Below are 14,789 nucleotides of genomic sequence, written 5' to 3'. Positions count from 1 at the left end.
AGGCTGCGTCGAAGGCGTCTCCATGACGACGGAGGAAGCGGCGGGGAAGATGCCAGCGCCAATGCTGCACTCCCGCTACTACACCAGCCAGGAGGTGGCTGTCCACAACACCATGGATAACCTGTGGGTCTCTTACCTGGGAAAAGTCTATGACCTGACCCCCCTGGTCGAACAGTTTAAAGGTAAACAGCTTTCTCTCACCCCGGGCAACAAGAACAACTTGCATTCATGTAGCACCTTTGAAACGGTTTTAAGAAGAAGGCCCAATGCACTTCCCAGGAGCAATTAACCAACAGAAATTTGACACCGAGCCACACACAGATATATTAGGGACAAGTGGCTAAAGGTTTGGCAGGAGAGGTCGATTTTAAAGAGCATCTTAGGAACACAGCAGCAGGAGTAGGCCATACAGCCCCTCCAGATTGCTGCATCATTCAATACATTCATGGCTGATCTTCTACCTCAATGCCATCTTCCTGCACTATTCCCTTTCCCTTGATGTCATTGGTGTCTAGAAACCTATTGACCTCTGCTTTAAACATACTCAATGACTGAGCCTCCACAGCCATCTGGGGTAGAAAATTCCAAAGTTACACCACCCTCTGACTGAAGAAATTCCTCTTCATCTCGGTCCTAAACAGCCTACCTCTTATTCTGAGAATGACTCTCCTGTGGCTTAAAGGAGGAGAGAGAGAGGGGTGGAGAAGTTTAGAGGGGGAATTCCGGAGCTTTGGGGCCCCAGACAGCTGAAGGCAAGGCCGCCAATGGAGGAGCGATGGAAATCACAGGAGGCATGCTCATGAGGCCAGAATTGGATGAGAACAGAGAACCCAGAGGGTTGTGCGGCCGGAGGAGGTTACAGAGTTGGGAGAGGGCCCATCCCTCATTGGAGGGATTTGAAAACAAGGATGAGAATTTTAAAATCAAGAGGTTGTCCGACCAGCAGCGAGTGTAGGTCAGCGAGGATAGCAGAGATGGGGGAATGAGAATAGATTTGAATTGCCCTGTGAAAGGTTCAATGGCCATTATTTCAAAAAGGACAAAGGCAGTGTTCTGGGGCCAGTATTTTTTTTATTTGCTCATGGGATGTGGACTTTGCTGACAAAGTCAGCATTTATTCTCATCCCTAACTGCCCTGCTAGACCATTTCAGAGGGTGTTAATGAGTCAACCACATTGGTCACATGTAAGCCAGACCGGGTAAGGAGGGCAGATTTCCTTCCCTAATGGACATTAGTGAACCAGATGGGTTTTTACGACAATCGATGATAATTTCATGGTCACCATCTCTTTATATTCCAGATTTTTATTCATTGAATTTAAATTCCACTAGGACTTGAACTAATGTGCCTAGAGCATTAGCCTGCTCCTCTGGAGTACTGGACCTGCAACAATACCACTACGTCACCACCTCCTCATAATTTATTGCAACATGACTAAAGCAGATTATCTGATCATGATCGCACTATTGTTTGTGGGATCTTGCTTTACAGAAGTGACCACACTGCAGAAAGTACTTTGTTGGTTGTAAAGCGCTTTGGGATGTCTGGTGGTCATGAAAGGTGCTATGTCAATGCAAGTCTTCCTTTTGCAATGACTTCCAGATCTTGGCACTTTCCTTCTTCTATAGGCTTGGATTCTTTTGTTGATTTACACTCTCTCGCCCGGGTTCAGGAACGGTGGCAGGGAAATCGCCTAACCTCTATGCAATAAGCCGTTGTGGAAGATGCAGATGGAATATGGTGTCTTTTGTTTTGTCCTCTGGCTGTACTGATTCTGTTCTCTCTCTCTCTCATCCAGGTGATATTCTGCTGAAACCCATTTTAGAGGCAGCAGGACAAGACATCAGCCACTGGTTTGATAAGAAGCGTAAAGATGTAAGTATGGAACCTCAAGAAACAGGAGCAGGAATAGACCATTCGGCCCATCAAGCCTGCTCCACCATTCAATCCGATCATGGCTGAACTTGGGCTTCACCTCCATTTTCCTGCCCTTCCCCAAACCCCTTAATTCCCTGAGAGATTAAAAATCTGTCAATCCCAGCCTTAAATGGATTCAACAATGGAGCATCCACAACCCTCTGGGGTGGAGAATTCTAAAGATTCACAACCTTTTGAGTGAGGAAATTTCCCCTCATCCTGAGACTGTATCCTTGCCACCCCAGCCCCCGCTGTTCTAGATACCCTGACCTCAGCTGGGGGGTGGGTGGGGAAGTGAGCTGAGGACAGATAGGGAATAAACTGAAGCCTTTCAGCAACTATTTAAACCATTCGAAAATAGAAATTGCTGGAAAAACTCAGCAGGTCTGACAGCATCTGTGGAGTGAGAAACAGAGTTAACATTTCGAGTCCGTATGACTCTTCTTCAGAGCTAAAGAGAAGTAGAAATGGGATGAAATTTATACTGTTTAAGGTGGGGTGGAGCAGGTGGAGCTGGATAGAAGGTCAACGATAGGCGGGGGCAAAGGAGAGAACGAAAGGACAAAGTGAGTGTTAAAGGTAGTGGTAAGGGCTAAAGGGGGTGCTGATAGTGGCATAAAGTCAAGAAAGCAGAATGTGATAGCAGCAGAACTTTCCAGCATCCACAGTATTTTGCTTTTATTTAAACCATTCACCTGTCCCACCAGTGATTGCAGTCCCAGTACTCACTCTGTCCATGTGGGCCTGGATAGTCACTTAAATTGGGTAAATGACAGGGACCATGTGCCTCAGGCACCTTCTTCCTAGGCAGTCTCTCAGGATCGAGGATGACTCGCTTCCCCTCCGGTTCGATGGGTTCTGAGGTGGCTGATCAGCCCGATGCACGATCTGCAGACTCTGCCACATATGGAAGAGGTGGTGCTGGAAGGGTTGGGGTAGCTGGTGTGTTTAGAGGCTTATGTGCTCCCTTTGACACCGACTACACCTCTGCAAGCTCACAGCTTACAGTTTACCATAAGACTCCAGCAGAAATCTCTTCATTTCCACTACAGATACGCATCGAGATTGACCAACTGACCAACTGCCAGAAGTACCACACGCCTCGTGGCCGCTTTGTTCACATCCCACCCCTCTCTCCGAATAGTGATTGGAGTAATGCCTTCGTTACACCATGGTGGAAAGATTCAAAATATGAGGTTGGGTATTTAACAGAAAAAACGAGAGGCATTCGCATTATCAACACGTTAACAGGCCAAGAACATGTAATCAAGGTACAGAGCTTTGTATACCTGTTTTCATTTTAGAATTAAGAGGCATGTTGATGGTAGTGAGGGACATCACTTTGTAGAGAGTGTGTTGGATAAACATTATCGTTAAACAGATTCATGAAGGATAGTGACAGTGATATGTTTGACAATTAACAACATTCATCAATGTGTCGGAACTTAGACCGTCAGCGTCGTGCACAAAGTCTTACATCAGCAGTTTAAAAAATCTCTCCAGGAATCTTGAGTGATTGTCCCTGAGAGAGAGGGACTCAGAGACATCAGTGAATGTACAAATATTACCGAGAGAGAGAGAGACTGAGAGACACCAGTCAGTGTACAGATATCTCCCTGAGAGAGAGGGACTGAGAGACACCAGTCAGTGTACGGATATCTCCCTGAGAGAGAAGGACTGAGAGACACCAGTCAGTGTACAGATATCTCCCTGAGAGAGAGACTTAGAGACACCAGTCGGTGTACAAATATCTCCCTGAGAGGGAGGGATTGAGAGACACCAGTCAATGTACAGATATCTCCCTGAGAGGGAGGGATTGAGAGACACCAGTCAATGTACAGATATCTCCCTGAGAGGGAGGGATTGAGAGACACCAGTCAATGTACAGATATCTCCCTGAGAGAGGGACTGAGAGACACCAGTGTACAGATATCTCCCTGAGAGAGACTGAGAGACACCAGTCGGTGTACAGATATCTCCCTGAGAGAGAGGGACTGAGAGACACCAGTGTACAGATATCTCCCTGAGAGAGAGGGACTGAGAGACACCAGTCAGTGTACGGATATCTCCCTGACAGAGAGACTGAGAGACACCAGCCAGTGTACAGATATCTCCCTGAGAGAGAGAGAGAGAGAGACTGAGACACACCAGTCGGTGTACAGATATCTCCCTGAGAGGGAGGGATTGAGAGACACCAGTCAATGTACAGATATCTCCCTGAGAGGGAGGGATTGAGAGACACCAGTCAATGTACAGATATCTCCCTGAGAGAGGGACTGAGAGACACCAGTGTACAGATATCTCCCGGAGAGAGAGAGAGACTGAGAGACACCAGTGTACAGATATCTCCCTGAGAGAGAGAGAGACTGAGAGACACTAGTCGGTGTACAGATATCTCCCTGAGAGGGAGGGACTGAGTGACACAAGTTATGCTGTAAGATTCTATAAAGGCTCAGAAAGGATAAGGGGGGAATTAAAAAAACCTTTTTTCTGTGAGCTGTAACACAGGAGATGGATCCACCCCAATTTTTTTTAAACTAATGATGTTTCTATTATATCAAATGTGGCTCAGATAGCAGCAGCTCTCCTGCCTCTGAGTTACAAGGTTCCAGGTTTGAGACCCACTCCAGGTCCTGAGTACAAAAATCAAGGCTGACACTCGTGTGGTACTGAGTGAGCGCAGCACTATCAGATGTGCTGCCTTTCAGATGAGACACTTAACTGAGACCCCATGTACCTGCTTGGCTGGGTTTAAATGACCCCACGGTCACTATTTTGAAGAAGAGCAGGGGGAATTTTCTCTGGGGTCCTGGCCAATATTCATCCTTTAGTGAATGTCACTGAACCAGATAATCTGCTCATTATCGCATTTCTATGTGTGGGAGCTTGCTGTGTGCAAATTGGCTGCTGCGATTCCTAATTTACAAAAATGACTCCACTTCAAAATGCACTCCATTGGCTGGAAAGCATGTCTAGTGGTCCCGAAAACTACTATAGAAATCAAATTACTTCCTTGTTTTTTTCGACCTGTGGTCCCCACCACCCCCCCGCCCCCGCCACCCCCCCCGCCCCCCCCACCCCAATCCCTACCCCTCTTCAAAAAACATGGCCTGACCAGGTGTGCAGTGAGGAAACGGTGAATGATATACTCGAGAGGTACCTGGAGTATAATGCTCATGCAGCTAGCTACACATGGAAATACAACGGAGTGCCATTGAAAATGGACAGTACGCTGGAGGAGAACGGCATTGTGGATGAGGATGAGATCTTCTATAACCTGCGGATGGAACCTGATGACTATCGCCAATCTATTCTGCTCTATTTCAATGATGACCTAACTGAACTCTAAAACTCTGCCTTCATACGAGAAAAGTGTGCATAACCTACACCAAATCCCAACTCTCACCTGTGATTGTGCTAACTGTACCGGTGATTAGAGTTCCTGAATAAAATGAGTTTGTTTTTTATTGACTAACTGTAGGTACAGGTACAGTCTATTTGTGAGTCTCCTCCTGGTAACTGAGAATCACTTTATCCTTATTAGGAATAGTATTGATTCATTTAAGGAGAAGCTGGGTAAAGACAGGGAGAAAGGAAAGAAGGATGTAGGATAAGGATGTAGATGAAGAGGGGGTGGGAGGAGGCTCATTTGGAGTAGAAACACCAGCACAAAGCAGATGGGCCGATTGGCCTGTTTCTGTTCCGTACATTCTAGTCATTCTATTTTCTCCTTCTCATCTTTCTGAAAGCTCCTGATGGAAACCAGTCCCAACATGGCTTCTGTGATTCTTAGGGTCGCACTCTCACTGAGTCAAAAGGTTGTGGGTTCACATCCCACTCCAGAGACCTGAAAGCCAAGGATAGATCCTTGGGGGTGGAGAACACCAGAGGTGACAGTTGTGTGTTGTTATCCAGGAGTCAGACTAGAACTATTCTGTCTAACGTTTCCTGGGTAACTATCCAGGTAAGTAAGTCAGAACTGTCTGAAGTTGGAGACTCTTTTGGGGGGGGGCCTGTGGAGCAGGGGAATTGCCCATCGGAAGTTCGAACTTCCTGGGCAGTTCCCTCGGAGTTAGCATGTCAGGACTTCTGCAGCGTCCCCACCCGTGTCTTGGGTCATAGTTTTTTAAATTCGTTCATAGGATGTGGGCATCGCTGGCTGTGCCAGCATTTGTTGCCCATTCCTCATTGCCTTGACTGAGTGGCTGGCTTGGCCATTTCAGAGGGCAGTTAAGAGTCAACTACATTGCTGTGGCTCTGGAGTCACGTGTAGGCCAGACCGGGTAATGGCGACAGATTTCCTTCCCTAAAGTACATCAGTGAACCAGATGGGTTTTTACAACAATTGATTATAGTTTCATGGTCACTGTTACTGAGGCTAGCTTTCACTGAACTGAATGTAAATTCCACGTGCTGCCGTGGTGGGATTTGAACTTGTGTTTCCCAGAGATTAACCTTGGACTCTGGGTTACTAGTCCAGTGACATTACCACTACACCGCTATCTCCCAGCTTGTCCGGTCTTTGACTATCTGGAGTCTGGAAGCTCTGGGCCCTTAACTCAAGATGTCCTTAAGTGGCCAAGCCACCTTAAATATAGATCCACCTTAACAGCAGCAACAATGGCTTGCATTTACGTGGCACCTTTGACATAGTAAAACATGCCAAGGTGCTTCACAGGAGCGATTATTATGCAGGATTGACACTGAGCTATATCAGGAGATATTAGGGAGAGCTTTGGACCCAGGCAGCTGAAGGTATGGCCGCCAATGTTGGAGTGATTAAAATCAGGGATGCTAAGGAGGCCAGAATTGGAGGGGTGCAGAGATCTCAAAGGATTGTAGGGCTATAGGAGGTTACAGGAGGGGGTGAGGCCACAGCAGGATTTTAACATGTGGTTGACAATTTTAAAAGTGATGCATTGCTGGACCAAGAAACAAGGTCAGTCAGTGAGCACAGGGGAAGATGGGAGAACCTTAAAAGAAATGAATCAGGCCTCCTGTGCATTATCACTGTTCAGCGATTGATGTTAAAAAACACATATACAGACACCAGGCGTGGACAAGATCAACTCGTTCAACCTGACGGATGTAAAACGGGCAGTCATTATCTGAGCTAGTTACATCCCTTCAGCATATTCTGAAACCCATCAAAGCCTCTGTCTTCACTTGGCTTGGAAGGGAGCGTTCTCACTGACCTGAGCACGTAATCCAGTCTGACACTCCCAGTGCAGTACTGAAGGAGTTGTGTACCATTAGAGGTGCCATCTTTTGGATGAGGCCTCAAGCAGGAGGCTCCTTCTGCCTGTTCAGGAAGGTGTAAAAGATCCCATGGCACTATTTTAGAAAAAGGCAGGACAGACCTCCTGATGCCTTGGGCCAACATTCCCTCCTCAGCCAATGCCTCCAAATAGATGAACCCCAGTCATTCATTGATTTGTTTTTGGAATCTTGCTGGGTGCCACTTTTTTTGCACAAGGCGTGGTTAGGAATTGGAATGTGCTGCCTGATAGGGCGCTGGATAGAGATTCAAAATGGAATTGGATAAACCAAAGAAAAAATTCTGAGGAAAGAAGTGTGTCGGGGGTGGTGGTGTGGAGTATGACTAACTGGATTACTCTTCAAAAGAGCCAGCACATGCTCGATGGGCTAAATGGTCTCCATTGTGTTGTCCCATTCCATGATTCATTCCCTGGAGCCTGTTTTGCCATTCAATTGAATCATTATGTTGTTAATATTAATGTCTACTACAAGAAGGGTATATAGTAGAAGCATTGAGGAAGGTACAAAAAAGATCCAGAAGGCACATGATTCACCAGAACTGAGAGGTTTATGCTATCAGGAAAAGCTGAAACTCTTTTCTCTATAAAAGAGAATGCTGAGGTCTTTAAAATTATAAGGGGTTTTGATAGGGAAGATGTTTGTGGGCAAGGCTAAAAAGAGGGGCCATAAATATAAGATGGTCACTAAGGAATCCAATAGGGAATTCAGAAGAAACTTCTTTACCCATAGGGTGGTGAGATATCACATGGAGTGGTTGAGGCAAATAGCAGAGATGCCTTTAAGGGGAAGCTAGATAAGTAGGGAAAAAGGAATAGAACGATATGCTGATCAGGTGAGATAAAGTAGGATGGGAGAAGGCTGTGTGAGGGGTAAATATTGGCATGAACAGGGTGGAATGGCCTGTTTCTGTACTGTAAATTCTATGTCTCAGGTTAACAAGGAAGGACACAGATACAGACAGTAAAAATGGGTTGAAAAGTCACAACGATGGGTTTCTGGGGACAAGGGATCGAGGGATTATGGTGAGCCAGTTGGCACGATTTACAGTCTAGAAAAATAGCCTTCATGTTGCTAAAGAAGTCAGATAGCTTCATTGACAGAGTGGAGGCTTTGTGACTTGTTAAACACAGCCTTAATTTAATTCTTAAATGAAATTTTCAAAAAGTTGAATGGAATCCTGGATTCTTAAACGATATTCCAGGTAGTACTCATTTACAAAATCCTTATTGTTGTCAATTTTGCTAAATCGCATCAAGTACACTGCATAAAACCTGGATATCAAAATGGACAAAAAGACAAAGGCACAAATTTGGTTGTTCTAGGACAAGAACTTTATTATATCAAGTAGTTATAAATTATTACATATTAGTGCCAGCTAAGATTAGCATCACTTGGTTGTATTTTTGCCTCTGAATCAGTAGATTGTGGGTTCAAGCCCCATTTCAGGATTTGAGGACATAATCCGTGTTAATACTAACAGAATGGTACAGAGGGAGTGTCGAGCTGTCAGAAGGTAAACTGAGCTGCTGATTGCACATTTAAGTGGATGTAAAAGATCATCCGCCACTATTCGAAGATGAGGAGGAGAGTTTCCCCCAGTATCCTCGCCAACAGTTCTTCCTCAACTAAAACCACCAAAAACCTGAACAGTGTTTTATATTTAAATTTCAAACCTTTCTGTCTTGATCCTTTTGAACATTACCAAATTATACAAAAAAGCAATGTACTGTACTGCTTAAGATCTGTTTAATTCAGCAATTACATTCAAAAACACTTCATTGCCTCAAACACCTCAATCATTCAGACAACAAAAACCTGAAAGTTTGTAATCTCTTCGTGCAAAATCTTAAATGCTGAAAGCTTCTGCAAAGGGAAAATGCTAGAAACATGCAGCACCTGATCTAAGGCCGGTTAACGTTTTCGCTGTTGGTCCTCCAGTTTAGGGTTATGTTTTGAGCGTCAGGATTTTTTTAAACTTCGGATATGTTTCCAGAGATGCACATATACAGCAGACCTTCCCACCTTAAAGACAGTCCATGAAGGTGGAGACTCAGGCAAGTGCCAAAGCCTCCGGGTGCAGCCAAGTTGACGGAGCAATTTAAAAAAAAAAGATTTATATTTATATTATGCCCTTCACAACCTCAGGATGTCACAAAATGCTTTAGACAATTTTTAAGTGTAGTTACTGCTGCAAAACAGCCAATTTGCACGTCGCAAGGTCCCACAAACAGCAAAGTGCTAATGACCAAAAGTCTGGTGATTAATTGGTGATTGAAGCATAAATATTGGCCAAGGCACTGGGGAGAACTCCCCTACTCTCTTTCGAAATAGTGGCCGTAGGATCTTTTATGCCCAAATGAGAGGGTAGACGGGGTCTTGGTTTTGTCTCTCATTCGAAAGATGGCACCTCTGACAGTGCAGTGCTACCTCAGAAGTTCTCTGTGAATCTTACCTTGAAACTTGTGCTCGAGTTTCTGGTGTGGGAATATAAAGCCACAACCTTCTGCTTCAGAGGTGAAAGTGCTAACCCCGAGCATGAGGCCCCTCGGGAGCAGTGTCGTCCCAAATGCATTGTTTATCCTGGCTTAATATAGATCAGGGCCACGGGCAGGTTTGAAGTGGGGGCAAAAGATTATCTGTGGAGGTGGCACATTTTTAAAAAAATGCGGATTGTTTTGGGTTTGAGGATGAGTTGCGGGGAATTTTGACTCCTATGATGATTTGCTGTGGGGAAGTGGTGGGGGGCGGGGGGTGGTATTTAGTGAGAAGGGTGGAAAGAGAGACCTCCTTCTTTGAATAGGGCAGTGAAATGTGTAAGCGAAAAAAAAAGATTATTATGTGTTGGGCCAAGCCAAGAAGACAAGTTAATGTTGAAAGCTGGGAAAATTGACCTTGAAGATGCTGATTGAGGTGTTAATTGAATAAGAAGTGATAGGGTCAAAAGGGGACTGACCACACTCTCAAACTTGACCGAGAAATGCCAGTTAATGGCCATCCCTGGTTACTTGGTTAAGGGCCCACGTGACTCAGTCCTAACTAGTTAAACTGGTGCTATTATGGGATGTTGGGTGCCCATGGCAACGGGAGGGGGTGACGTCAATCTGAGCATGAGCACTGATTAATTTTCCACTTTTTTCTCTTCAAATTCCCCCCCCCCCCTCCCGCTCTATTTAATGATGAGGGGGGGGGGTGGAAAATATTTTGGACGCCATCTTTTCTTCTCCTTGTATATTAAAACATTTTTTTTGAGGGGGTCTCTTGGAACTTTTTCCTCAAAAAAAATTAGTGAGGGAGGGAGAGAGAGAGAGGGGGGGGTTACAGAATATAATAAAGAGGGGACCAGGAAAGATTCTAATCTTTAAACCCCTTCACCCCAAAAAAAAGTCTGAAGGATAACTTTTGTGTCAGAGAAAGAGAGAGAGAGAGAGAGAGGGGGGGGGGAAAGGTTTGTGACTGGCGTAGCTTTTTTTTAAACCAAAAAAAATATATGTATAAAAGACGCGGCGAGGGGGGGGGTGAAGAAATATCAATTTATTGAGTTAGAAAAGAAGAGGAGGAGGAGGGGGGGAGGAATTCCTGAGGCCATGGCATCTCCAGTGAGGCACCAAGAAGAGGAGGAGGAGGATGAGGAGGAGATGGAGGAACGCGGCGGCGGCGGCGGCGGTTTGCAGCTTTTCCCGCCAGCGGCAGGTTAGCGCGCGCGCCGCCCGCTCCGCTTCCCCGGGGCCGCTCGCCCGCCCGCCCGCCCGCTCCTTCCTACCCACCCTCCCTGTCACTTCTCTCGATCTCTTTTTTTTTCTCTTTTCTCTTCTTCCCCCCCCCCCCCCCCCCCCTTTCATGTCGCCTAAACGTTTCGAAACAACGCCGTCGGATTGAATGCATAAGGGGCGGGCCGCTGCAAATGGTGATATGGCATCTCTTCCCCCCGCCTCCCCCTCCCCGGTCCTTTGAGGGATGTGTTTTCAAAGTCCTGTCTGTGTGTGTGTTTTTTCCTCTAAAGCGTATTATCATCATCTGGTTACGGTCCTGCCTGGCAGCCGCGCACGCTGCCCGCTGCTTCCCTCCCCCCCTTCTCGTCGCCGCCGCCGCTGCTGCTGCGGCTGTTTAACCCCCCCCTGCCGCCGCCGCCGCCGCCATGCGGCAGCCGGCTCCGCACCACCACCACCAACGGCTCGGGCTCGCGGCGGCCGCTTTGAAATCAGGGCCCGCGCGCTCCTGCCTAACGGCCGCGCCTGTCAATCAACAACAACAACTGGACCCGGGGACAATCCTACCCCCCCCCCCACCCCGCCAGTGTTAAAGACCATTCCGCCCCCCCCCCTCCCTCCCCCCCTCCCTCCCTCGGCTTGAAACATTTTCTCTCTCGCACGGACAGTTTTATCTCTGAGGTAACAGTTAACTTCCTGCTCTATGATATATTGTCTGTGTATATTTGGAAGTTTCTATTCATCCCCCAACCCCCCCGGGTTATTTTAATGCCCCCCCCCCCCCGGGCCGCCATTTCCGCGCCTGCGCCCGGTGCCGTCCCCCCCGAGCGCCGGGCTCTGCACCAGCTCCAGCTGGCCGGTTGGAGCGGCACGAGGCCTGGCCCGTGTAACAGCTCCCGCCCCCTCCACTTACACCCCGCCCCTCCCCCCTCCACTTACACCCCGCCCCTCCCCCCTCCACTTACACCCCGCCCCTCCCCCCTCCACTTACACCCCGCCCCTCCCCCCTCCACTTACACCCCGCCCCTCCCCCCTCCACTTACACCCCGCCCCTGCCCCCCTTACACCCCACCCGTGCCCCCCTTACACCCCACCCGTGCCCCCCTTACACCCCACCCGTGCCCCCCTTACATCCCACCCGTGCCCCCCTTACATCCCACCCGTGCCCCCCTTACACCCCACCCGTGCCCCCCTTACATCCCACCCGTGCCCCCCTTACACCCCACCCGTGCCCCCCTTACACCCCACCCGTGCCCCCCTTACACCCACCCGTGCCCCCCTTACATCCCACCCGTGCCCCCCTTACATCCCACCCGTGCCCCCCTTACACCCCACCCGTGCCCCCCTTACACCCCACCCGTGCCCCCCTTACACCCCACCCGTGCCCCCCTTACACCCCACCCGTGCCCCCCTTACATCCCACCCGTGCCCCCCTTACATCCCACCCGTGCCCCCCTTACATCCCACCCGTGCCCCCCTTACACCCCACCCGTGCCCCCCTTACACCCCACCCGTGCCCCCCTTACACCTCGCCCCTACCCCCCCTTACACCTCGCCCCTACCCCCCCTTACACCTCGCCCCTACCCCCCCTTACACCTCGCCCCTACCCCCCTTACACCTCGCCCCTACCCCCCTTACACCTCGCCCCTACCCCCCTTACACCTCGCCCCTACCCCCCTTACACCTCGCCCCTACCCCCCCTTACACCCCGCCCCTACCCCCCCACTTACACCCCGCCCCTACCCCCCCACTTACACCCCGCCCCTACCCCCCCACTTACACCCCACCCCTGCCCCCAGTTACACCCCACCCCTGCCCCACCTTACACCCCACCCCTACCCCCCCTTACACCCCACCCGTGCCCCCCTTACACCCCACCCGTGCCCCCCTTACACCCCGCCCCTGCCCTACTTACACCCCGCCCGTGCCCCCCTTACACCCCACCCGTGCCCCCCTTACACCCCACCCCGTGCCCCCCTTACACCCCACCCCTGCCCCCCTTACACCCCGCCCCTACCCCCCCACTTACACCCCGCCCCTACCCCCCCACTTACACCCCGCCCCTGCCCCCCCACTTACACCCCGCCCCTGCCCCCCCTTACACCCCACCCCTGCCCCCCCTTACACCCCACCCCTGCCCCCCCTTACACCCCACCCCTGCCCCCCCTTACACCCCGCCCCTGCTCCCCTTACACCCCGCCCCTGCTCCCCTTACACCCCGCCCCTGCTCCCCTTACACCCCGCCCCTGCTCCCCTTACACCCCGCCCCTACCCCCCTTACACCTCGCCCCTACCTCCCCTTACACCCCGCCCCTACCCCCCTTACACCTCGCCCCTACCCCCCCTTACACCTCGCCCCTACCCCCCCTTACACCTCGCCCCTACCCCCCCTTACACCTCGCCCCTACCCCCCCCCTTACACCCCGCCCCTACCCCCCCCCTTACACCCCGCCCCTACCCCCCCACTTACACCCCACCCCTGCCCCCACTTACACCCCACCCCTGCCCCCAGTTACACCCCACCCCTGCCCCACCTTACACCCCACCCCTACCCCCCCTTACACCCCACCCGTGCCCCCCTTACACCCCACCCGTGCCCCCCTTACACCCCACCCGTGCCCCCCTTACACCCCGCCCCTGCCCTACTTACACCCCGCCCGTGCCCCCCTTACACCCCACCCCTACCCCCCTTACACCCCACCCGTGCCCCCCTTACACCCCACCCCTGCCCCCCTTACACCCCACCCCTGCCCCCACTTACACCCCGCCCCTACCCCCCCACTTACACCCCGCCCCTACCCCCCCACTTACACCCCACCCCTGCCCCCCCTTACACCCCACCCCTGCCCCCCCTTACACCCCACCCCTGCCCCCCCTTACACCCCACCCCTGCCCCCCCTTACACCCCGCCCCTGCTCCCCTTACACCCCGCCCCTGCCCCCTTAACACCCCGCCCCTACCCCACCTTACACCTCGCCCCTACCTCCCCTTACACCCCGCCCCTACCCCCCTTACACCCCGCCCCTACCCCCCCTTACACCCCGCCCCTACCCCCCTTACACCCCGCCCCTACCCCCCTTGCACCCCGCCCCTACCCCCCCTTGCACCCCGCCCCTACCCCGCCTTGCACCCGGCCCCTACCCCCCCCCCCCTTGCACCCGGCCCCTACCCCCACCCCCCCTTGCACCCGGCCCCTACCCCCCCCCCTTGCACCCGGCCCCTACCCCCCCCTTGCACCCGGCCCCTACCCCCCCCCCCTTGCACCCGGCCCCTACCCCCCCCCCCCCTTGCACCCGGCCCCTACCCCCCCCCCCCTTGCACCCGCCCCTACCCCCCCCCTTGCACCCGGCCCCTACCCCCCCCCCCTTGCACCCGGCCCCTACCCCCCCCCTTGCACCCGGCCCCTACCCCCCCCCCCCCCGTGCACCCGGCCCCTACCCCCCCCCCCTTGCACCCGGCCCCTACCCCCCCCCTTGCACCCGGCCCCTACCCCCCCCCTTGCACCCGGCCCCTACCCCCCCCCCTTGCACCCGGCCCCTACCCCCCCCCCTTGCACCCGGCCCCTACCCCCCCCCCTTGCACCCGGCCCCTACCCCCCCCTTGCACCCGGCCCCTACCCCCCCGCCTTGCACCCGGCCCCTACCCCCCCCCCCCTTGCACCCGGCCCCTACCCCCCCCCCCCTTGCACCCGGCCCCTACCCCCCCCCCCCCCCCCCCCCCCCTTGCACCCGCCCCTACCCCCCCCCCCCTTGCACCCGGCCCCTACCCCCCCCCCCCCCCTTGCACCCGGCCCCTACGCCCCCCCCTGCACCCGGCCCCTACCCCCCACCCTTGCACCCGGCCCCTACCCCCCCCTTGCATCCCGCCCCTACGTACACCCCGC

The 14,789-nt window shown here is 52.3% G+C and overlaps 2 protein-coding genes across 4 annotated transcripts in view; both read left to right on the top strand.

Annotated features, from left to right (window-relative positions):
- Nucleotides 1-11: 11 nt before the first annotated feature.
- LOC121274161 (cytochrome b5 domain-containing protein 1) lies at nt 12-5,365 on the top strand. The gene is made up of 4 exons (XM_041181345.1): nt 12-182; nt 1,800-1,876; nt 2,971-3,189; nt 5,037-5,365. Exons 1-4 carry the CDS (start codon nt 23-25, stop codon nt 5,265-5,267), a joined length of 687 nt encoding a protein of 228 aa, XP_041037279.1. The 5' UTR covers nt 12-22; the 3' UTR covers nt 5,268-5,365.
- A 5,342-nt stretch (nt 5,366-10,707) lies between these two features.
- The window catches only part of LOC121274166 (chromodomain-helicase-DNA-binding protein 3-like), a 109,739-nt gene continuing 105,657 nt past the window's right edge, over nt 10,708-14,789 (top strand). For all 3 annotated transcript variants that reach the window (XM_041181367.1, XM_041181366.1, XM_041181365.1), the window contains exon 1: nt 10,708-10,888. In XM_041181367.1, coding sequence (XP_041037301.1) covers nt 10,783-10,888 — 106 coding nt within the window. In that variant the 5' untranslated portion in view covers nt 10,708-10,782. The remainder of the gene's footprint in view (nt 10,889-14,789) is intronic.

Source organism: Carcharodon carcharias (genome assembly GCF_017639515.1).
Source record: "Carcharodon carcharias isolate sCarCar2 chromosome 33 unlocalized genomic scaffold, sCarCar2.pri SUPER_33_unloc_1, whole genome shotgun sequence".
Classification (NCBI taxonomy): Eukaryota; Metazoa; Chordata; class Chondrichthyes; order Lamniformes; family Lamnidae; genus Carcharodon; species Carcharodon carcharias.
The sequence above is the reverse complement of the archived record's forward strand: the minus strand, read 5'-3'. Positions and strand labels throughout refer to the sequence as shown.

Bases quoted from the DNA above. Each gene is read 5' to 3' on its own strand.
- LOC121274161 (XM_041181345.1), top strand. From the start codon at position 23: ATGACGACGGAGGAAGCGGCGGGGAAGATGCCAGCGCCAATGCTGCAC. The intron at 183-1,799 runs GTAAACAGCTTT...TCTCTCATCCAG, and splicing joins CCTGGTCGAACAGTTTAAAG to GTGATATTCTGCTGAAACCC. The intron at 1,877-2,970 runs GTAAGTATGGAA...TTTCCACTACAG, and splicing joins TTGATAAGAAGCGTAAAGAT to ATACGCATCGAGATTGACCA.